At 46.9% G+C, this 24434-nt stretch overlaps 1 protein-coding gene across 5 annotated transcripts; it reads right to left on the reverse strand.

Moving 5' to 3' along the window:
• Positions 1-5936: 5936 nt before the first annotated feature.
• LOC128343562 (zinc finger protein 345-like) lies at positions 5937-23334 on the reverse strand. 5 transcript variants are annotated; one of them, XM_053292827.1, is made up of 6 exons: positions 23166-23334; positions 20880-20910; positions 19323-19436; positions 17623-17694; positions 16307-16423; positions 5937-15025 (listed from the first exon to the last, which is right to left on the reverse strand). In XM_053292827.1, the coding sequence occupies exons 3-6, from the start codon at positions 19354-19356 to the stop codon at positions 12744-12746; spliced, it is 2505 nt and encodes an 834-aa protein (XP_053148802.1). In that variant the 5' UTR covers positions 19357-19436; positions 20880-20910; positions 23166-23334; the 3' UTR covers positions 5937-12743. The 5 variants fall into 5 exon arrangements, with proteins under 5 accessions (XP_053148802.1, XP_053148803.1, XP_053148804.1 ...); XM_053292828.1 differs by having other exon boundaries at positions 17623-17691; positions 20865-20910; XM_053292829.1 differs by having other exon boundaries at positions 16307-16420; positions 20865-20910.
• Positions 23335-24434: the final 1100 nt, after the last annotated feature.

The raw sequence follows: 24434 nt of genomic DNA on the forward strand, positions 1-24434 counted from the left end.
TAAAATGCTCAGCCAGGAATTATATGGCAAAATCACCCAATAGTAAATGGCACATGCTTGACCTCTCTCAACTACTGGTAAAGCTGCTCCACACATTGAGTTTGGCCAGGCAACAAAAGGTGGTCTGCTGAGCCTACCCTGAACTTGGAGGAGGCATTGTTGGGAGACCAGGGCTCTAGCTTAGTGTTGAGCACACACTTTGCATACAGAAGGTCCCGGGTTCAATCCCTGTCAAGTCCCTTGTCCAAGTTGCTGCCAGTCAGTGTAGACTCACTATAAAGCAGCTTAAATACACTGCTCCATATTCAGATGGTGTTCACCAAATTGAGTACAATGGGTGTACTCAACATACTATATACACAAACAAAGCCACCCTGCTGAATTAGACCAATCTAGTCCAGCATACTGCTTCCCACACTAGTCAACCACATGCTTCTAGGAAGGTAATAGCCCACTCCCACTTTTACTCCCCAGCAACTGCTTCCTGTTGTGCACACACCTCCATTAGACATTCCCAACACCTACCATTAGCTCCTAGTTTGGTTGGGTGGGTGTTTTTTTCCTTTTTTCCCTTTCTTTTTTTGAGGGGTTCAATTTAAGGACATGATTTCAAGACTTCAGAACCAGAAGCTGGAAACCTTCACATCTCTATATATATTTCTCTAAGGTGTAGAGAAAGCTGCTACGCGAGTTAGCTGCTGGCAGAGGGAGACGAAAGTGGTGGCACTGGCAAACAGGCTTGTGAGTGAGGTGGGAAAGATGCAGGGAAGAAAACAGCAGCAGCAGGTGGGTGGGGAAGAAAATGGCAGTGGTGGTGAGCAGGTGGGGAGAGAAAATAGCGGCAGCAGGCAGAGAACTAGAGGCACAGATGCTCTGTGCCTGGCCCAGCCAAATTAAAATTATTATATTTAACTTGGGAGTTTCTAAAGCACCCGGGCACCCTGTTTACTCTGAAACCATGAGAACTAGAACCCTGATATTTAGAAGAAAAGAAAAAATATGAGGATAGCTGGTCTTGGTAGAAAGCATGAATTGTCCACTTTGCTAAGTAGGTCCCACCTTGGTTTGCCTTTGAATGGGAGACATGTGTGAGCACTCTAAGATATTCCCCTTAGGGGATGGGGCTGCTCTGGGAAGAGCATCTGCATGCTTGCCTGCAGAAGGTTTCAAGTTCCCTCCCTGGCTTCTCCAAGATAGGGCTGAGAGAGATTCCTGCCTGCAACCTTGGAAAAGCCGCTGCCAGTCTGTGTAGACAATACTGAGCTAGATGGACCAAGGGTCTGACTCGGTATAAGGCAGTTTCTTATGTAAGCTGAGGGTCCCGAGAACAGTCACCTTAATGCAAGTTGCCAACCTAAAGCTTCCTAGCCTTGTTCTAATCTAAGGTGGCAGGGAGAAAGGCACCCCTCCGAGCATTTCTAGCATTACAGAACAGGGGTTTTCAAACTGGGTCCAGTGTTCCCAGCATCCCCAGCTGCAAAAGCTTTTACTTGGGGATTATGGGAGTTGTAGTCAATCTCTCAGAATCCCTGTTAGAGGGAACACTGACTGGGCCCCCAGATGTTACTGGACTACAACTCCCACCAGTGGCTGAAATCAATGGGACAAAAATGTGAAAACCTGTGGCTTAGAATGATCCTCACAGCTGGCTAGGATAACAGCAACCTGCTCTCTATGAAGCCTTATTCAGAGTAGTGTTACCATGCCCCCCAGATTTTGGGGTTTCACCCAGATTTTAAGCATCTCAGCCAGATTGTTTAGCCCACCCAGATTTGCCCGGATTTTAGCTTTCATTTAAAAAGAAAAAGAAAAAGAAAAGCTAAGCTCTAGCCCTTGTAGAAGCGGATTTATGGAGCAAAATGTGCAGTCACTATTCTGCTCAAAAAACATTTTCAAGCCAATTTATTTATTTAGCACATTTATATACCACCCAAGACGCAAGCCTCTTTACATAATATGCAAATTAGGCACCCTGGGAATTGGAAAGCCAGAATATGGCAACCCTAATTCAGAGCCACACCACTGATCCACATAGCCTAGTATGGAGTCCTCTGGCCAATCGTAAGCAGTCCAGGATCTCAGACAGAAGAGCTCTGCCACTGAGCTGCAGCCGCTCCCCTACGGCTCACCAGTCAGTGTCTTCTGACACACATTTTGTTCTACCCAGAACAGAACAGGCAAATCGCTGCTATTCTGTTCGGGCTTTCCCAGCATAGCCCTTGGCACAGGGTATTTTCACATGCAACACAAGAAGCTCTTTGAATTTCCCGAGTCTGCGGCAGAAACACAAAAACCTACTCCCAAGCAGATGAATAGTTCAATTAGAGGTTGCTCACTTCCGGTAGTTATCCTGCAGCGTTCACACAAGCAGCATGCAAGGGACCAAAACAAACCTTTCCTATGATTTGTGTGTGGGTGGGGTGTGTGTGTGTTTTGTGGCACCTTTAAGGTTAAGAAGTTGTACCACCTTCAGTCTTCAAGTCTATCAGAACAGCTTTCCCTCATACTTAAGTTCCTCCTCACAACAACCCTGTGAAGTAGGTTAGGCTGAGAGAGAAGTGACTGGCCCAGAGTCACCAAGCTAGTTTCATGGCTGAATAGGGATTTGAACTCAGGTCTCCCTGGTCCTAGTCTAGCACTCTAACCATTACGCCACGCTGCTAGCCCCACTAACTTTTTAAAAGTTACACCTTAGGCCTCTGGACCCACTTCAGTTTGCAGGAGGAACAGATTTACACATGTTACACTACACAGATCCTATATTCCAGCTGTACGTCACACCTAAGAATTAACATACACTCCTTATATACACACACAAAAATTAACACATACATCAGTTATTCACAATAACCAATACACATATGCATCTCCAACTCTTTTAAGAACACACTGAAAGAGCAGGATAAACACTTATTACGTTGCTAATTAACTGCACTGGCTGCCGATATGTTTCCAGGTGAAATACAAAGTGCTGGTTATTACCTATGAAGCCCTTAACGGCTTGGGTCCAGGCTATTTAAGAGAGCGCCTCCTTTGTCATAAACACTACTGCCTGTTAGATCTTCTGGAGAGATCGGTTATTGTTACCACCAGCTCGTTTGCTGGCAACCCAGGCCACTAGGCTTTCTCTGCGGCTGCCCCAGGGCTTTAGAATAAGCTTCCTGCTGAAATAAGAGCATCTCCTTCTCTGTTTGTTTTCAGGAAGACCCTCAAGACAATCCTGTTCTCACAAGCTTTTAATTAGAATTAATTTTAATACTTCTAATAATTTGCTTTACTAACTGTTGTATACTATGGTTTTTATCTTGTCTATCCATGTGGTTTTCTTGGTAAAATACAGAAGTGGTTTACCATTGCCTTCTCCCACACAGTATGAAATGATGCCTTTGTCATTGTCACTGAAGTGATTGACCACCTCCAGCAGCTTCCTATATCGCTGCTGCCCAATATAGGTGCCTGCTTGCTTTAGCTGGGATGACTTTCACGCTTTGGGTGACCCTACTGGGAATAAACTTACCGGCATACTTCGCTGATCCCTCCCAGGAACACCCCACCAGCAGGAACATCCCTCCCAGGAACACCCCACCAGCCCAGCATAGCAGGACTTGGGGAGAAGACTTTTGAGGATACCATGGACAGCCAGGAAAACAAACAAGTGGATCATAGAACAAATCGATCCAGAATTTTCACTTGAGGCACAAATGACCAGGCTCAAAGTATCATACTTCAGACACATGATGCAAAAACCCAGCTTCCTTGAAAAGTTTATAGTACTGGGAAAAGTTGGAGGAAAGAGAAGGAGAGGGTGACCAGCAGCAAAGTGGGTGGACTCGATTATGACAGCAATGTATGCACTACTGAGAGACCTTAAAGGCCAAGTTGAAAACAGATCATTCTTGAGAAAATCTATCTATATGGTCACTAAGAGTCAACACCAACTTGACAGCACTTAATCAATCACTATTGTTTTTATTGTGTCTCATGTATTTTAATCTGTGTTGACTTTTAAATATTTTAAATTTTGTACACCACCTAGAGATGTACATATCAGGCAGTATAAAAATATGATAAATAAATAACAGGGAGCATAAAGATCTTGATCAGGTACTCAGGGCAGCACCTAGTATTTCTCCACATTCCAAGATAAGCTGAAAAGCACAGAACTGCAAGAGGTGCTATTGCAACCACAGAATCTTTTTCCAGGAGTTTAAAGCAGTGTGGATGAAGCACTAATTAAACTCAACAGTTGTTTGGCTATGTAGCACACATAGAACCTAGCCAAGGCTAGACCCTGCTTAATGTTTAGGTTCAACTATTTCAATGCTTTTCCAAAAGAGCAACAGGAATCTAGAAAGCTGCCTTATATGGAGTTTCATCTAGATTGTTTACACTTACTGGCAGACAATTTCGAGGGTTTCAGATGAGACTCTCTACTTGGAGAATGCAGGGATTGAACTTGGGACCTTCTTCATACAAAGCAGACACTCCACCATTGAGCTAGATACACAACCTAATTCCCTAATATACATACATAATACATTTCCCACATTAAAACCCGATTTTTATCTGTGACTAAAACATGTATTCCTAGAAAAGAAGTCTGCACTTAGAGTTAAACTAGGTCATCTCACTTTTTAAGAGTCGTTGGAGTAAAAATCACATCCTTTTAGCTGTATTATTATGGTTAATAGAGTTCTTGTAGGTCTCCTACAATAGCCCACAGCACCATCTTTAAATCCATTACCCACTTCAGAACAAATAAGATATGGGCCCTCACCGACATCAGTTGCAAAGTTTTCTCTCAGAGCTACTGCGCTGTGTACCAACGCCACAATCTTTGCCTCCATCTTCTCCACCTTTTCTGCCCACCCTTCCATCCTAACCACACACAAAATCCCACCCCACTCTTTTAGTTCACCACCAGCACGGAACCGCTCCAATGTTTATAGGTTCTAGTCGGCCGCTGATCAATCAGCTGGCCCCAAGGCGCCCACTTGACCTCCCTCCTGCAGGTTTCACTCAGGTCCGTTTCGATCTGTGGCCAATCAGTTTCCAGCATTTCTCTCAGCTTCGTTCCATTGTCACGTTAGTTTGGAAATCAAGTCGATAAAGGTGGGCGTGTAGGTCGATGAATTTTTCTTTTAATATTATCTGATTTTGCATCCTTTCTCCTCTGTTTTTAATCGGAGCTTGTGTTACTGATTTCTTTAAAACAAAACGTTTCGTCTCCTCGTCCCCCGGCGTTTTAAGGAATGCTGGAAAATAACATGCTTACTTTTGCATTCAACACACACACTACGCTAGAAGGACTTTTTACATGAGATTCAGGAAAAGGACCAAACTAGATGGGATATTGGGGGTCCTTGTGCCTGTCTCACTTATGTTATTCTGAATGCAGCCGAGGAGAACTGAATTGGGGCCGATAAAGAGGTGTTTTTGTTGTTTTGTTTTGTAATTAAGTTTTAAAAATTTGGAAGCGTGGCGCTTCAGTCTGTTCTGGTTCAGGATAGATACACTGTGGCGGCACCAGGAAAAAAAATTGGGGCGGGGGACAGAAGGTGCAAAGTGCATTTATGGGTGGGTGAGCAGTGTCCCATATATTAGATTTCTGAAACAGAAATGGGGGGGGGGTTAGGCAAGCCACTCTTTCCCCCCACCCAGCCACCCTTGGATAGCTGAGCCTTTAACAGCTGTTTGACAGTCAAATTATATTTCCCAGCAGACAAAAGCATTGATGCATAAAGTTCTTTCTGCTGGATTTCTGTCTTTCATGCAGCTGTTAAAGGCTCAGGAGTCTCCTAGAAAACAGACACATAACGTGCCCTTATGCCTACCAAACACACTTAGCTGCTAGAATAACACTGCTTCCAGAAACCTTGTTTTTCAGATCATAAGTGATGGGTTTAGACTCCTAGAGCAAATTAGAACCAGGCTAATTGAATTTCAATAGCTTTTTTTTTTCATTTTATTGAGGTTCACCAACCTCAACAACAATATAATAATAATAGTAATAATAATAAATAAATATAATGTATATAGCAATTGTGATAGTGATGATGTACAGATGAATATCAGATAAAATGAGTTCATTCCAGATTACTGTAATGTCATAGTAATTAGAAAGAGAAGAGGACTGTGAAGGAAAGAAACAGTAAGCTGGACACATAGAAGCCCTTGAGGGCGTACAAGCTGGTCCAAATTCTTGAGTGTCTTGATGCAAAACTATGAATTCCTGCAATGAATCGCTTCTTTGCTGGCATCACCTCTCATGGGAGTCTCAGCATCAGGACAGGTTTGCAATGCATTCCTAAACTGTTCAGCATCGTGGCTGGAATTGGGGATTTGGGGAAGCAGGAAGGAAGGGATGAGAAGAGTAAAAGTGAGGCCCATCCTATCCAGCAGGTTATACTGACCCAAGATGACTCAGTCATTCTGCAGCAGAGGTGAGCCTTGAACCCAAATAATATCCCAGATAAAGTACTCTGTGATAACTGGCAGTGGCTTTCCAGCTAGGTGTTAGACAAAGGCAATGGCAGCAATTGAATCTGGGAGTTTGGGCATGCAGCATTGATTCTCTACCACTGAGCTATTCAACTGGCATGTGATAGAATGTAGCTGATATATCCCATGAAAAATCCGCTTCTCAGGGCAGATTGTGTGGGCTCTTGAGTTATCTTTTGTGTGTGTTTTAGTTTCTAGTGCTCATTGTTATATTTTTAAAACATCGTAATATTTTTTAAAACAGAAATGTCTATGAAAGGGTTACATGTTCAGGGGCGTGTATCACTTCTATGGCCGGTATGACTACCAGTTTCATCCTTAGGGCCTCTGGTTGTGTTATATAGGAGCACAGGAAGCTGCCTTCTGTTGAGTCAGGCTGTCGGTCCGTTTAGTTCAATATCATCTGCACTAAGTGGCAGCAGCTTCTCCAAGGTTTCAGGCAGGGAGTCTTTCCCACTCCTACCTGGAGATGCCAGGGACCGAACCTTCAGCCTGCAAAGCAGATGCTCTACCACTGAGCTATGGCCCTTCTCTATCCCCCCCATAGCTAAGTGTTAGCTATATAACCCCAAATGTCTCTGACTTGCCTATACCATTCCTCCTGGTTCCACATGAGCTTTTGTCCCCAAATGTTGCATCCTGATAAACTGCAAATACCAAATTCAAAACAAAACATGCAAATGGAACACGTTAAGCAAGATATGGGAGCACACGCACCCATTTGCATACAGCTGCAGCCTGATCTTTTTGCATGTTCTGAAGTCCTCCTGAACTAAATAGAGTTTAAGCCCAAGTAAGTGTGTATAGGATTGCAATTCTGTAACCCAGTCTGATTTGCATTATTAGTCAGCAGTAAATCCTACTGGCTGACATGATGAGGAAAATTACTTTGTAGGCATTGCCCGAATAGTTGGTTTTTTCCCTTTTAATTGCCTAACTTGAGCTTTTAATTTCAGTGGGACTACTCTGAGCAATTTTCCTCATCCTGTCAGCCACTGAGTTCAAATGAGCTTACTCTGATGTAAGTGTGCACAGGATTACAGCCACCTTTCTGCAAATGCTATCAATAGCATAATTTGCATGTAGACTTTGCATTTTCTTGGTGCCAGCTGTCCCCCACCCCCAGCACAGCAAAGGTTTGGTTGACGTTTTCCCAGGGAGAGAAGGTTTGTGCCATTAAGTACTAAATGACAGACAGAAAACCAACAAGGGCAGCTTTTCCCAGCTTATGAACACATGAAGTTGCCTTATACAGCCCCATATACATCTGAAGTCAGACTATTGGTCCATCTAGGTCAAGATCATATCCACTGATTGGCAAGAGTTCTTCTGGGTTTGACTCTGGAGTCATTCCCAGGCCGTCCTGGAGATACCAGGGAATGAACTTGGGTTCTCCTGCATGCTCTGCCCCTGAGTTACGGCCCCTCGAGTCTAGAGGTGTGAGGAGCAGTGTTCAGCCAAACTGTGGCCTGTGTTCGGCCTGCCAAGCGGCCCCACCAGTGACACCCTGTGTGTGTGATGTCACGTGCACGGGGGCATGGCTCGGGCTCTGGAGAGTCCCAGGCAAGCTCTCCCCATCTCATTTCAGGCAGCATTTGCTGCCTGAAAGCATTTATTTCCCTTCCTCGCTGTAGGGAGAGGAAGGGAAATAAATGCTGTCAGGCAGCAAGCACTGCCTGGAAATTAAGAGGGGGAGGACTGGGTCGGGCCTTTGGGAAACTAGGCCATGCCCCCTTTGTGTGTGACGCGCAACAGCAGCTCCCATGGCCCTTTTCATTGGTGGCCTGGGTTCTTTGAACCTGTTTGCTCAATGATGGCTCTGTCCCTGGTCTTGCCAATAACCTTTAATTTACATGGTCTGGGCCTAGAGTATCTGAAGGAAGACTTGAAAGGAAGACTGATAGGAACTTGCCTGGGTTTTTAGATCACCCTCGCAAAACTCAGAGCATGCCTATACAGAGACCATTGAGTTGCCACCCTGGATTGAGGGGTGTGGCTGCTTCACCACGAGCCACAGGCTCTGGCTGGCATACAGACGAGCATTGGAGGAATGCAATGAGAGAAATGGTGCTCACTTAGTCAGCCTGCCAGTCTGTGAGACCAGCCTTTCTCCCCCGGATGGCCTCCCCCTTATTTGCTGCTGCCAGTCACTAGTTTTGCAGTGGCAGTGCCCTACCTGGCGTCCACCCTCAAAGGCATGAAATCAGGTTGTGCTGCTCTGAGGGGGGCCTTCTGGGAAATGGTAAGGGCCAGGAGGAGGGCACACCGCTGCTGCACCAGCAAGCTGCCCCCTTCTGCCCTCCCATGAAAACAGCCAGTATCCCCTCCCCCAGTTTTGCCGACTGCAAAGAGCATGGTGAAGTTGTGGGGGTGGTGTATGGGGTAGCCCTAGCTTGGACCGTTGAGCACATCTCTTGGGAGCTGCAGGTGGGAAGTCATCTTGGTTCAGCCAAAGACAGGACATGCAGCACACACATGTCCACATCTGCTAAAAAGAAAGGCAGAGAGAGAGAGAGCGCGCACCTTGTGATCAGGGGCATAGCAAGGTTGGAGTGGTCCCTAGGACAAAAAGGGAAGGGGGAGAGCGAAGAGCAAGCTGTTGCTCAGCTGATTGGCCCCCTGCCCTCAGGGGCCCAGGGACATCTTCCCTCCCTTTAATCATAGCTGTGCCCCTGCTTGCGATCTCTCCCTCCCTCCATTGTTCAACTTCTGTTGATTGAGTGCCAATGTTTTCTGCATGCTTGCCAAAGTTTTCTGTGAATGCAGCCACATGATCTATGCCAGGCCTGGTACACGCAACTTAGCCCGCGCCACGCCCCCCCCGCCAGCTGTTTCTGGCCTTCAACTCCCATAATCCCCAGCCACAGTGGCCAATAGCCAGGGATTGTGGGAGTTGTAGGCCAATGTCTGCAGCAGGACCGAAGTTGAGCAGCCCTGATCTATGCCATGTAGCCCTTCTTTCCTTTGGGGGGTGAAAAACATGGATTTGCTTCCTTCACATTTGTAAAGACCATGGGCTGCCTGCCTTCTTTTTAAGGGCTTTGAACTAGTGGGATGTGGCTGCTTGCGGAAGATGAGTTTTAGATGTGACCTGGACAGAAGCTGAGATGTGGCTGCTTACTGAGAAGTCATAGCGTATCACATAATATCCTGCTGGACCATCAAATCTCTCCCTATCTGAAAGGCAGCAGCAGTCTATGGGACCAAGCACAGATATTTCCGAGTTCAGCTACCCAAGATCCTTTTTAAAAATTATATATTGCATTTTAAAAAGTAATCTGGACACCTGTCAACCTTCTCAGCTGGGGTCCAAGAGGCTACTTTGTGAGCCAGCATCTAGTGTGGGGAGGTTAAAAGCAATAGGAAGATGTTAATAAATAGGGCTGCCATTCTACCAAGGCCCCAGAGTACTGTAATCCTAACACTAGTTATATAGACCAGGGATTCTCAGCCTTGGGTCCCCAGACGTTGCTGGACTACAACTCCATCCTCCCCAGCCTTTGGCCATTGTGGCTGAAGAGGATGGGAGTTGTAGTTCGACAGCATCTAGGGACCCCGATATAGAGACCTTGTATTCTCCTGTTTCAGAGCTGGGGTTGGAGCCAGAGTCTTCGATCCAAGTTCACCTCTTCCTGTGGTCTTTGGGCAGGTAACTCTTTCTCAGTCTGAGTTCTGTAAATACAGTAATGCACACTGAAGAGCCAGGGTGGTGTAGTGATTAGAGTGTTGGACCAGGGAGACCTGAGTTCAAATCCCCATTCAGCCATGAATTTCTCACTGGGTGACTCTGAGCCAATTATTATTTCTCAGCCTAACATACCTCACAGGGTTGTTGTGAGAAGAAATGTAACTCTGAGCTCCTTGGGGAAAGAGCAGCTATAAATGTATAAATAAATAAATAAATAGATAGATATTTTTAAATAAATTAAATGTATAATATAAATTTTTATAAATAATAGCAATAGCAATAGCACTTACATTTATATACCGCTCTATAGCCGAAGCTCTCTAAGCGGTTTACAATGATTTAGCATATTGCCCCCCAACATTCTGGGTACTCATTTTACCGACCTCAGAAGGATGGAAGGCTGAGTCAACCTTGAGCCCCTGGTCAGGATCAAACTTGTAACCTTCTGGTTACAGGGCGGCAGTTTTACCACTGCGCCACCAGGGGCTCAGTTAATAAATATATAATATAAATACATTTATAAATAAATGTATAAAAGCATACATACATAAAGGTCTGCAAAGTACTTTACAGAATAGCAGCATTCCTGCTTATATTGAGAATTAATATTAAGGGTGAATGAGAATTATTATTGAGTGTGAATTGGAAAAGCATAATAGCAATAGCAATAGCAATAGCACTTACATTTATATACCGCTTTATAGCCGGAGCTCTCTAAGCGGTTTACAATGATTTAGCATATTGCCCCCAACATTCTGGGTACTCATTTTACCGACCTCGGAAGGATGGAAGGCTGAGTCAACCTTGAGCCCCTGGTCAGGATCGAACTTGTAACCTTCTGGTTACAGGGCAGCAGTTTTACCACTGCGCCACCAGGGGCTCTAATACCATGGTGATGGGGCACAGCAAGTCCATGAATATTCCACGACTGCACCATGCATGTATGGTATTGGGTACCAGATTCAGATTTCCTCTTTAAAGGAAACAAAGCAAGTTCCTAGCTTTGTAATTGTGTCATGAATCTATTGCCCAGTGTCTCCAGTTAAAAGGATCTTGGATAGCAGTGCTAGGGAAGTCTCTGTCTGAGGCCTTCGTGAGCTGTTGCCAGTCAAAGCAGACAGTTTGGAGCTAGATGGACCAAAGACTGACTCAGTACAAGACAGACAGTATATATATGCCAGCCATAGGTAAGTAAGACCCCTCGAATCGCCATTCAGGGCAAAGGGCCCTCAGCACAGAGCAACTGACTGACTGGCGGCAACTTAATCTTACACTGGAAGTGGCAGCTGGGCTGGTTCCCTATTCTTGTGGGGCCCTGAACAAAAGCCTCCCCACACAATCCCTTCCCAAGCTTTCCCCTTTCTCTGCACATTGCAATGAGCACTTTCTGCTGGAATGGCAATTTTCATAAGGCAGGGGAAAGGAGGTGGCGATTACAGGGGATAGAGATGAACACACACACACATATACACACACACACACTTGCTTCTCTTTCAGCTTGCAAAGAGCAGGTGAACCCCAGAGGCCCTCTGGAGTGAACCAGTGTTTCTCAGCACAATGCCCTGATTGAGTCACTCTTTGGTGCTGCCTGCGGATGCCAAGACGTGCACCTGGGACCTTCCTACAGGCACAGAATGGGCTCTGCTACTGAGTGACAGCTCCACCTTGGTTATCCCAGAGCCAGCGTGGTGTAGTGGTTAGAGTGCTGGACTAGGACCGGGGAGACCCGAGTTCAAATCCCCATTCAGCCATGAAACTAGCTGGGTGACTCTGGGCCAGTCACTTCTCTCTCTCAGCCTAACCTACTTCACAGGGTTGTTGTGAGGAGAAACTCAAGTATGTAGTACCCCACTCTGAGCTCCTTGGAGGAAGAGCGGGATATAAATGTAAAAATAAAATAAAATAAAATAAATCCCAGCACCAACAGTGCTTGTCTGGGTAGGAAAAGATCTATACCCTCTGCTTAGTGCATTGCAATCCTGCTAATCCTAAACCTGTGCCCAGCAGCTGAGATAAGAGCCAGTTCAGATACCTTATTTATCCGACTAGGAGTCTGAAATCAAGACAACCCCCCAATATCTAACACCAATAAACTGGGGGGGGGAGACACCTAGTCTTCGATTCAGGTAAATATGATATTCAGGAAAAGCACATGGTACAGCCCACTTGGAACTGTATCCTCTGATTATGCAGGGGAAGTGGGAGTTATAGCTTGAAGTGAATCCCATATGAAAAGATCCTTGCACACAAAAGCCTCCTCGGAAGCAAGGAGTTTAACGTTACCTTCTTTTCCTCAACATGCTACCTTTTTACATGCAAGAGTTTGGGACTGTTTTTTGTGTTTTTTTTAAAAAGTGAAGCTGCATTTAAACATGCATACATATACACCCTAAATGCTGAAGCAGTACCATCCTGACAGGACTATACCATGTGCTTTGGGGGAATGACTGAATCCGTCTGTGGTCAGGAGTTTTTAAGACAGTGGAAAAGAGGGGGAGGGGAGAGGACTGCTTCCCTCAGCAAATGGCTCTGGAAGTTGAGGTCCGAAACCCAGTCACGATGTGGGAGGAGGCTGTGGCCAGCCCTCCTGGGTGAGGGTGGAGGCCCAGCCAGAGCTGCTCTCCCCCAATCTCCACGTGTCTGGAGGCAAGAACCCCTTCATGCCCCATCCTCGCAGCCCCCCAGCTGGGGTGGCATTGGGGATGGGGCCTTGGAAAGGAGTTGGGACCTCGGGCCACATGGCAGCTGCTGGGGGGTTGCTGTTCCTGTCTCCCTCGCTCCACCAGGGGGGCATGAGTGACAGCGGGGGCTCAGGAAGAGCACAGACCGGCTCCTTGTGGTGCTTGGCGCTGGAAGAAGAGGGGATGCCTTTCCCCCCCTCAGTTCCTCCCCGCGCCCCTCCCTTTGAGGGCCGGTCGGCCACGTGGGTGCGCTGGTGGCGGTTGCGGTGGGAGCTGCGGCTGAAGCATTTCCCGCACTCGGGACACTGGTACGGCTTCTCGCCCGTGTGGACCCTCCGGTGCCTCTCCAGGTGGGAGACGAAGCCAAAGCTTTTGCCGCAGACGGTACACTCATAGGGCTTCTCGCCCCGGTGGGTCCGCTGGTGCGTGAGCAGCTGAGCGCTGGCCACAAACCGCTTCCCACACTCCTTGCACTTGTGGGGTTTCCCACTGGAGTGGGTCCGCTGGTGCTGAAGCAGCGTGGAGCTGACGCTAAAGCTCTTCCCACACTCGTTGCAACGGTAGGGCTTCTCCCCTGTGTGGATTCTCCGGTGCCTGTCCAGGTGGGAGCTGACGCTAAAGCTTTTCCCGCAGTCGCTGCATTCATAAGGCTTCTCCCCCGTGTGGATTCTCCGGTGCCTTTCCAAGTGGGAGCTCCAGCTGAAGCTTTTTCCACAGTCGGGGCACCGATAGCGCTTGCTCTCAGCTGCATGGGATTTCTGGTGCTTGATCAGCGACGCCAGCTCCCCATAGGTCTTCCCGCACTCGGCACACTTATGGGGCCTGTCGGGCGAGTGCACACGCTGGTGCCTCTCCAGGTGTGAGCCGACGCTGAAGGCTTTGCCGCACTCCTCACAGCGGTAGGGCTTCTCACCCGTGTGGATTCTCTTGTGCTTGATAAGAGCCGAGCACCAGCTGAACTTTTTCCCACACTCCAGGCACTGATATGGCCTTTCTCCCGTGTGGATTCTCTGGTGCTTAACCAGCGATGAACTCTGGCCAAAACCTTTCCCGCAGTCGGGGCACTTATAGGGCTTCTCACTACAAACCGGTGGTGAGGGTGGAGGCGGCGGCTCAGGGACAGCCCTCTTACGGCTACATTCTGTGCATTTTGTGGGATCCCTACCCCCAGTCAGGGAAGTCTGGAGGTTATGGAGGGTGGCCGCACTGAGGTAAAAGTTTTTCCCGCAGTCCATGCACTGGCGCGGCTTCTCTCCCGTGTGGATTCTCTGGTGCCGATAGAGGTGAGAACTGCGGCTGAAACTCTTCCCACAGTCCGTGCACTGGTAGGGCCTCTCCCCTGTGTGGATTCTCTGGTGCCTCTCCAGATGGGAAGTGAAGCTGAACGTCTTCCCACAGTCGGGGCATTCGTACGGCTTCTGGCCCAGGTGTTTCCTCTGGTGAGCCACAAGGTTGGCGCTGAGGTTGAAGCCCTTCCCGCAGTCCTCGCACTGATAGGGCTTGTCGTTGGCATGTGTCCTCTGGTGCTGGACCAGGGTGGAGCTGACGGTGAAGCTCTTCCCACACTCTTTGCACTGATAGGGTTTCTCTCCCGTGTGGATCCTCCGGTGCCTCTCCAGGTGCGACCCGACACTGAACGCTTTCCCACACTCCTTGCACTCATAGGGCTTCTCCCCCGTGTGGATCCTCCGGTGTCTCTCCAGGTGCGAGGTCCAGCTGAAGCTCTTCCCACAGGCCCCACACTTGTAAGGCTTGTCCCCCATGTGACACTTGCGGTGCTTGGCCAGCGCCTCTGCCTCGGAGAAGCTCTTCTCGCACCCGTCACACCTGTGAGGCCTCTCGCCCAAATGAAGCCTGTGATGCCTCAGGAGGTTGGACTTCTGGCTAAAGCTTTTGCCACACTCAGTGCACTGGTGGCCTCTGCCGCCCCCTTGTGGTTTCCTAGAGGGCAACAGGGGTTTGGAAATGCCTGCCACTTGTGGGAGGGGTGGACCCAGCTGCTCCTTTCCGTCTGCTGTTGGGCACCTCGCTCTCCCCGAGTGGTTCTCTCCCTCGACTGGATTTCCCTCCAAGGAGATCTTGGACTGTGGGTCTGCCTCGCTGGGAGTCTCAGGCTGAGGAACAGCTGCCCCATTCTTCCTTCTCAGCTCATCACCTGTAGGGACCAATGATGCAGATGTGAGCTGCTGCTGTGATGCACCCTCTTCCACAACTAGCCTTGCAATCTTATGCATGCTTACCTGGGAAAAATTCCCACTGAGCACAGCAGGACTTAATAGTAAAGTGTGCCGTCGAGTCGGTGTTGACTCCTGGCGACCACAGAGCCCTGTGGTTGTCTTTGGTAGAATACAGGAGGGGTTTGCCATTGCCTCCTCCTTCGCAGTATGAGACGATGCCTTTCAGCATCATATATCACAGCTATATCACTGCTGTCTAATATAGGTGTTTCCCACAGTGTGGGAAAGATACAAGCAGGGATTCGAACCAGCAATCTCTTTGCTCCCTAGGCAAGTTACTTCACCGCTGTGCCATTAGGTGGCTACAGTAGGACTGACTTCTGAGTAAACATGCACAGGGCTGGAGTGTAACTAACTGGAATATTATCTGTCATCAAAGTTTTTAATCCTTCTTTGGCTCAAGTACCACAACAGAGGAGAAACAGACTGTGGGGTGGGGAGGGAATAATTCTCAAGAAAAGAAGACCTCCAGCTCTAAAGTTCTAAGAGCTGTTTGCTTATTGATACGGTTATATAAAACTCCCAGTTACAGATTATGCTTGCAGCAGAGAACTGAATGGTAATGCTCTGTGTGTCTTTTCCAGCAAAGGCAGGGGGTCTCAGACTGCAGTCTTCCTGCAGATGCTGGCCTACAACTCCCATCATCCATTGTGACTGCAGATGATTGGAACTGCAATCCAGCAACAGCTAGAGGGGCACATTTTGAGACCCCTGCTCTAAGGTGTCTTTTGCGTGAAGATGGGGGGTGGGGTGGGGAGGGCTGGCTGGCTGGCTGGGAGGCCAGAGTAATAGCAGAGACAGGATGGGAACCTCTTCTGAGTCAGGTCCAACCCAGGAACCAACTGGACCAATTTGAAATGATGGCAGCCTTTTTGAGCACGGGAAGCTCACACTTCAAGCTCCCCCACACTTCAAAAGCCCTATTCAGACATTATGTTGAATGCTCGTACAAGTGTACACAGATATAGATCTGTACACAGGTACAGTTCTCCACACATTATGTTGAACACAGGCACAGCAGTACAATTCCCATCTGTACCATGCATTTGAGGGGCCTGTACCCAGGTTCAATTTTAAAATGAACCCAGGTACAGTCATTCACATAAAAACATGTACAAGGGTACAGACATCTGGACGCTCGTACAACATAATGACCGAATAGGGCTAAAGTCTCACACCATTGTGAACTGGCTCCTCACCTGGGTTGGGGTCACTTGGCATCTCCCTTCGGTCAGACTCCTGAAGGTCTGCAGCCCATGGATCTTCCCCTCGGTCCATCCACGAGAGCAGGTCAGGTTTCGATAGTGGAAATCCTGCTGATGAGACCAGAAAGGCAGAGCTTCAGTATCCTGAACAGCACCACGTCCCTCTCCTTAGCATAGTCATCCCTTCCTGGGCGCATCTGCTCACTTAGAATACGTAGAACAACTTTTAGCCATGAATACATCACTGATGAATGTGGCTTGTCTGGGGCAGAAAGAGGAAGGTAGACACTTAAAAAAAAAAAATCAAATGTCCTTTCTCATCAGTTTGGGTTCTACATTTTAAGTACAGAAGTAGGAAAATACATAAGTCAATTTAAGCACCATTTGTAAAACAAACCAAAAAAGAACCATCTGCGTATCTCACCCTAGTCTCCATACCCTTCTTTCTTCTCGTTTCCCCCAAATGTTAGGAAAAAATCTGAATTTTGAAAGCAGAACAAAAAGGTCTGATCTGGATAATAGTGACCCTCACATGAAGCTGCATTGTGCTGATTCAGACCACTGGTCTCTAACCCTCTACTTCTCTACTCTGACCAGCCACAGCCTCCATAATCTCAGGTGGAACTCTTTCCTATCACCTGCTGTCCAGAATCCTTTTAAGTGAAGAAGCCAGGGGTTCAACCCTGGACCTTCAATATGCAAAACACATTGGACAGGTGCAGATGTCATGCAAAACAAAGGGTAAATCTCAATTTTGCACAGTGTCTTCTAGCCTCAGGAGCACATGCTCCCTTCTCCCCTGCCCGCAAGCAGGTCAGAAGAATGCTACTGTGGTTAGAAACAAACCAAGATCAGCTATGATATCTGGACCAACCAATCTTGGTTTATACTATCCAACGTGCTTGATATAAACTGAGATTTCAGTCCAAGGCTTAAAGTGGATTTCAGAGTTCCATTTATTTCAAGCACGTTGGTAAAAATAAGTTGGTCCCAATGTCAGTCCCAGTCTTGGTTTGTTTCTAACAAGAGCCAGGGGCAGAATTTTTCCAGCTTACATGCAAACACAGGAGGGGAAGCGTGTACTCTTGAGGCCAGGAGGAGTCATGTGGAACTGAAACTGAACCTTCGTTCTGTATGACATCTGAACTTGCACCTACTGGGTCACTGAGATTCAACCAGTGTCCTACTTACAATTTAAAGTGCAAAATGAAGGTTCATTTGTTGCATTAATTACGTTAATGTGGTGCAGAATTTCAGTTGTCTGCTTGCTTGCTTTCAGCCAAAGCAGACAGAATCGTGCATATGACTACCTGACGCCAACCCTCTCCGGTGGGACTCAGCCAGTGCAGTGATCCGAGGCAGGCTGATGGCCATCTCTTCTGCTAACAAGAAAGAGAGGAGAGGACGCTATGAGAACACAGGCAGGCGGGCTGTGTTGCAATGCAGTTCTAATTTGGGCTTCTTAACATCACCAGCTTTTCTTTCACCATGATGAAGTCTTATCCCTGTGCAAACTCCATTGCAGCTCTGCTCTGCTCCACCCTTTGAGTCAGCCAGGCTAAAAGATGATAGCTAAATGGAACCTCCCTCTTCAGAGACAGTGTACCTCTAATTACCAGTCCTGGGGATGCAAAAGTCATGGAAAGAGGGCTGTTGCCTCTTTTGGGCTTGCCAGAGCATCTGGTTGGCCACTGTGGGAAACAGGATGCTGGACACTTAATGCCTTGGTCTGATACAGCAAGGCTCTGCTTATGTTCTTGCCAGGATGAGGAACCTAGAAAACAGGAGCATGGGAGGCTGCCTTATAGTTGGACTAGTGGTCTGACTCAGTAGAAGGCAACTTCCTATGCTCCTGAGTCAGACCATTCGTCCAACTAGATCAGTGGTGTCTACACCGACTGGCAACAGCTCTCTAAGGTTACAGGCAGGAGTCTTTCTCAGCTCTACCTGGAGATGCCAGGGAGGGAAACTGGGACCGTCTGATTCTCTAGTTATAGCCCCATCACCTAAGGGGAATATCTCACAGCGCTCACATGTTGTCTCCCATCCAAATGCGAACCAAAGTGGACCTTGCTTAGTAAAGGGGACAATTCATGTTTGCTCCACAGGACCAGCTCTCCTCCCATATTCTGATGTTGTGATAAGCACTTACAGGGAAGATGAGTGTTCCTAAATGAGAGCCTACAACTCCTAGCATCCTTCACCACAGTGGCCAAAAGCCACTGTGATAGGGCATAGTGTGAACCGTAGTCCAACATCTGGGGTCCTACGCTTGGGAACCCCTGCCTTATTTCTTGGGATCATGATCTGGGGGGCTACTGGAGTAGGCAAAGCAGCATGCCGGGAGCAATGAGTTTGCATCACTACCACCTGAGGTAGTGGTAGTGATGCAAACTCATTGCTCCCGGCATGCTTTCTGAGTTTACTGCCTCTACCTCACCACCACAGACTAAGGTTTTGCCCCCCGCCCCCAAGACTGTCAGCCCCTTAACGTTTATACAGAATGCTGTAAGCCCATACGATAGAGCAGGATTCAAAAAATCCAATAAATACATGTTAGATTTATTTCCTTCCCCCTAATATTGTACAGGAACATTAAATAAAAGCTGCTACCCACCAACACATCAGTACTATAAGCCAGGGTTTCTTAACCTTGCGCCCCCAGATGTTGTTGGACTACAACCCCCATCCATCCTCAACCACAAAAGCCATGTCTGGGGATGATGGGAGTTGTAGTCCAACAACATCTGGGGGCCCAAGGTTAAGAAACCCTGCTATAAGCCATGATAGCTAAATGGAACCTCTATGTTCAGAGGCAATACACCTCTAAATACCAGATTTGGGGGACAATGGGAGGTGGCTGCAGCCTCCATGCCCTCTTTGTGGGCCTCCCAGAAGCCTCTAGTTGGCCACTGCTGGAACCAGAATACTGAACAAGATGAACCTTTGGTCAGCCCAATAATTCTGTTCTTATAATCATCAGCTTTCCCCAGGAATGGCAAGTCCTTACCCAGAGAGATTAATGTCTCGTAGTTCTCCTGCATGATGTTCTCGTGTAGATCTCTCAGGGAGGAGGCCCTGCTCTCTGGTGAAACACACCTCCTACCCTGGAAGCTTCTGGCATCTGAAACAAAAAAACCCAATATCCATCAGATTATCCTCAGAGCTCTTATATTTAAAAGTAAAAAGGAAATTGCTTGCAGGAAGTGAAATCTATATTTTCCTAATTCCAAACATGCACTTATTTTTTGCTGCAGGAAGCCCATGTATGGATGTTGTTGGATTTAGAAACTTTAGAAAAACACGATAAAATAACAAATTTGACAAAAATGTCACATGGCTGCATTACGATTTTTACATACAAGTTTGAAGATTTGAGTGTTTGTTTAATGTCTCTCAAAATCAAATTTTAAAATTAAAGTCAAATTAGAAAAGACCAACATTTCACATTCAGATTTTAAAATTTCCCCAATTTCAGCTCAAGCACAGGGACCAAGAACACTGCAGACTACTTCCTTGTATCCCATGATTCCTTATAAGCATGTAGATTCCAAAAACTCCCAGTAGCAGCAACTCGCTGCAGGACTAATCCCCAATAAGTAATATATGAGCTACTTTGGACCCATTGAGCCTCTGGCCTGGGGGTCGACAACCACAAGCTTCTGAGCCAGACTGGTCTCTGAGGCACACTGTATGCCCCAACCTACTCCGTTTCCAAATCAGGAGCTACACAGAAGTGTGAAAGTGGCGGAATCTGATGCAAGAGCACTTCCCAGCAGACTGTTCAAGGTCTTGCACCTTTAGACCTGATTTCATTCTCAGAGCAGCCCTCCAGCAATTCTAGTTGTTGACCACAGCCTTAGCTCTTTATCTCCTTGCACAATCAATCACAGTTGCCCCCATATTGATTTAAGCTGTTGTTGATGCCTCCGTCCCTACTGCTGCAATGCCTCAGTATAACCATTATGCATGAACACATATGGCAGAGGCCTCATGAGCACAAATGAACATTATTGTAGCATTCCCCCAAACAAGGAGAGATATGGGCAAGAAAGGGTCCATTGGGGCTATATTCATAACAAAAATGTGGGAGGGATATGTAAGTCGTACATGATACAGAAGTTTCACTTCCTCACTAGAATAACCTTTCACAAACAAGGGCGAACAGTTCAAACTTTCAGTCATGAAGACTAGAAACTTCCTTAAAAATAAACTGAAATTTGAAATTCTCCAGAATTTGACACCACTTTTGCTATAGGATTCCATTTGCAGGGATGTGCAAAAATAGTTCTCTACCTTGTGGAATGTTTAGAGGATCACAATATTTTAGTACATATTATTTAAATGTATTGTAGATAGCATAATCCCCATCTCCCCCAAACTCACCAACACTAACAAGGACTGAATTTTTGCATTATACCAATACATATGTAGTAAAAGAGTGTCGAAATTGCACATTGCTGTGGAATGCAAGAAAAAGAGACTAAACCCATGAGGAAGGGGGCTCATCTGGATTAAGCAATCTTCAGAAAGTAGTATATTAGGGTCCTACCTCAGTGTTGCCTACCTGAAGAGCAGGTTCTGGCTCTTTGTGGTGCCTGGAGGAAAAGCAGAAAAGGGGAAATCAAATTAGCAACCTGTTAGAGAGGAGAAAATGGGACTTAGGAAACCTGAAAAAGGAGCTGGATCATCATCCCCTATTGAAACTAAGCTGAAAGAAATGTAGCTGAATTTAACAGATTCCTCTTTTGTTTATCCTTGCTTCCTTCTTCCTCCCCTCTCTCCCCTATGGATAAATTTAAGCTGTAAATTCCTTGAGACATGAACCCATCTTCTTCTGTTCTGTAAAACATCATTCACTTAGGTGAAGTGAGATTGCTGTTGTCGTTCTTACTGTTGCTCAATAATTCAGATTTTGCCAGCTTAATTTACAGTCCCAAACCTGGCTAAAAGCCTAGAAAATTTCAGTCAGGTTTTTAGTGATTTTTTAAAAGTGTTTTAAATGTTTTGTTTGTTTTAATCTTTGTGTTGTACTGTATTTGTGTAAACCATCTAGAGAGACGGTGATTTTTGGCAGTATACAAATGTGCCAGTAAATAAAATTTCAATCAAAACAGAAAGAAAATGCTGAGATTCAGATCACCCCCCTGCAAACTGGGCAAAGGGGCACCTTTAAAAGTGATGCTCTCTTTTATTTAGGAGGGGGAGAACAACTGTCCCTGCTGTGCTTGGGTTGAATCAGGAGTCCGCCTTCAACCTGAGAACAGCATTTCAGCAAAGCCTAGTGTTGGTGTCTCTCCCTTGAGTCTCTTTTTAGATTGTGAGCCCTTGCTCTGCCTTCATTGATCTTTAGGCACCAATTGGAGGCAGCGCTTTTCCAGAGATATGTTGGGTTCAGGGCAGAGCTGGTAGTGTAGTGGCTAAGCTATGTAGCAGGTCTTCCCTGGTTTGAATCTGCAATGAGCTCACGAGGTGGCCTTAGGCCAGACACTCGGCATCAGCTCCTCAGCTGATATATGGGAAGAATAATACTCGCCTACCTTACAAGGGTTGTTGTAAGGATTGCAAGATAACATATGTGAGGTGCTTTTCATACTCAAAAATGCTAAGCATTTGTGTTAGGTTTACTATTGCTGATGCTTTTAATGTTGTGCTATGTTTATTGACTTAACTGCCTTGTGGATCCATAGATCAATGACAAGCTGTACACATTTTAATAAATTAATATTATGTGTAATAAAATAATAGCCTTATGTGCCACCCTTATTATTTAAAATTATACCACCTTTCTGTTAAAATAAAACTCAGGGTGGTGGTATATGGTAAAAATTAAAATAAACAAGAGGAACAATAATCCATTAAAATCCACAAACAATGCAGCATGAAACAAACCAGTCAGAATCAATCAACCCAAGTAATATGAATCCATGGGGTTGTACTCAGACCTATGCAACAGAATGAGATGGTAGAAATGTAAGGTGACAGAAATGGACTGTACCACAGCAGATGATGGGTGGGTGATGTTATTTCTATTGCTTCCATAGTGAAAAACTCCCTGCAAGTAGAGAACAAGTACAACAAAGTGTAGGGTGGACCTTTCTCCCTAGCATGTTTTAGGAATTGTTTAATCTAGAGGAGCATTCAAACATGGTATCTCCTGCCTGCAACCTGAAGTGGTATAGTCCCACACTCTACAAACTCTGGGGTCTACCATCTCATTCTACTGCATGTGGAGTCCAGGCTAGGATCCTGCTTTCACTCAGAAGCATGTGCTGAAAAAGTCCATCCTTTTACTACCCTGGAAGGATAGAAGTAAAAAATAAATACTTTGGGTCAACAGCCGCTTTCAGCTTGTTGGGGTCATGACTCTCACTCTGAGTGCAAAAGGTCCTGTACATCAGAGGAAAGGGGACCACATCTTTGAGGTGGGGCTGGATCTCGGTGGTAGACCTCCTGATTTGAATGCAGAAACTTGCAGGTTCAGTCCCAGGCATCTCCTGGTAGGGCTGGGAAAGACTCCTGTCTGAAACCCTGCAGAGCTGCTGCCAGTCAGAGTAGACAGTAGAGCTAGGTGGGCCAAGGGTCTGACTCAGTATAAGGCAGCTTCCCGTGAATCTTCCAGTGAGTGCCTTTTGCCTCCCACGCGAGAAACCGACATGGGTCTGTACAGGAAGCAAAACTAAGCTGGTCAGCCATGAGGCAGTGGGGTAAAGATAATAAATGGGATATATTTACCGCACCCCCTCCCTCCCCACAGCCTGCTTTTCATCTCCTGTCATCCCCTACAGGGCATGGGGATTGGATGAGCCCTCTTCCCTGGAAATGCTCGTTGCAGGCCGAGCCCAGTTCCCACCTTGGCTGGGCGCAAGGAGGGAGATTGCTTCTTGCAGGAAAGGCCTGCCCAGGCAGGCTGGCACTGGTCCCAGTGGGGCAGGAGGAACCGCTGGTCTGGCCCGGTTCTCTCGGCAGCTGCATCCGCGTCACCCAGGAAGCGCAAAGCGCGACGCCCCGAGCGCAGGAAAACACGGAGCGAGAGAAAGAGGAAAGAGCCGCTTTCTCTTCCCGGAGCAACACCCAGAGCCCTCTGGTGGCTGCAAAAGACCAAGCCTCCTCTTGGCCTGCTAGAAAGCTAGAGGGTGGGCTCAGCCTCTGTCCGTGGTTGCTGCTGGCTGAGACGGAGCCCTTGGAAGTAGTCTGTGCCCCGCCCCGTAACTTGCTACTAGCGGCAACTTCTTCCCCAGTCTCTGCTGTAGTAGATTATTATGCTGTTGAGGACTCCTGGAGCCACCCTTCTGTTTTGGCTTTAAACAAGCTAGACAGGTTCAGAGAGGGCAGGACCATTGGCAAGCAACTATTGGTCGTCATTTTATCGATATGGAACCGAACCTCCATCATTTAAACCCGCAGTCTTTGAATACCAGATGCTGGGGAGAAGCTCACCATCTCCAAGCCCTGCTCTTGAGTTTTCCCGGAAGCATCTGGCTGGCTTTTTTGAAAAGAGAATGCTTTGCTAAAATGGACCTTGAACCCAGCAAGGCAATTCTTATGTCCGGTTAACCCAGAGGAGCACCGAGCTAATTTTGGAGCCTGGACCTAAAGTCCTTTGGAGGAGGCCCCCACTCCCCTGCAAATTAAGCATCATCATGCTCTGCCGGGAGACCACACCACCCAGGACAGACTAAAGAGGATTTGGGGCCCCCCAGGGGCTAAGGAGGCCCTGGACCTCATCCCCGAAGTCCAGGGGTAAGAGCACCTCTGCGTCAACCCATTTTCTTGGAACCCAAATAAGGGAGTACCACATCTTAATACAAGAGTAGTATACCTAGTTTGATCTCCAAGTAATAATGAGAAGAAAGCATTGCCTTTGGTCTGTAGTTGCTTTGCTACATTCTAAACCGGTCCAGGTTTGGTCAGTGCTGGGAGATCCCATATATTGTGCGGATCCCATATTATTGATTTATTATTATTTATTTAAAATATTTATACCCCACCCCTCCAGTGCTCTACTGCTCGGGGCGGCTCACAACAATAAGATAGACATAAGATACAATATACAGTGCCTTGAGTGTCACCATGGAAGAAAGATGGGATATAAATGAATTAGATAGTACACTACAATACA

This window comes from Hemicordylus capensis, chromosome 2, assembly GCF_027244095.1.
Source record: "Hemicordylus capensis ecotype Gifberg chromosome 2, rHemCap1.1.pri, whole genome shotgun sequence".
Lineage (NCBI taxonomy): Eukaryota > Metazoa > Chordata > Lepidosauria > Squamata > Cordylidae > Hemicordylus > Hemicordylus capensis.

Excerpts from the sequence above, each read along its gene's own strand:
- LOC128343562 (XM_053292827.1), bottom strand. The coding sequence starts at position 19,356 with ATGCAGGAGAACTACGAGACATTAATCTCTCTGG. Across the intron at positions 17,695-19,322 it reads CGAGACATTAATCTCTCTGG|CAGAAGAGATGGCCATCAGC; the intron begins GTAAGGACTTGC and ends CTTTCTTGTTAG. Across the intron at positions 16,424-17,622 it reads CCGGAGAGGGTTGGCGTCAG|CAGGATTTCCACTATCGAAA; the intron begins GTAGTCATATGC and ends TGGTCTCATCAG.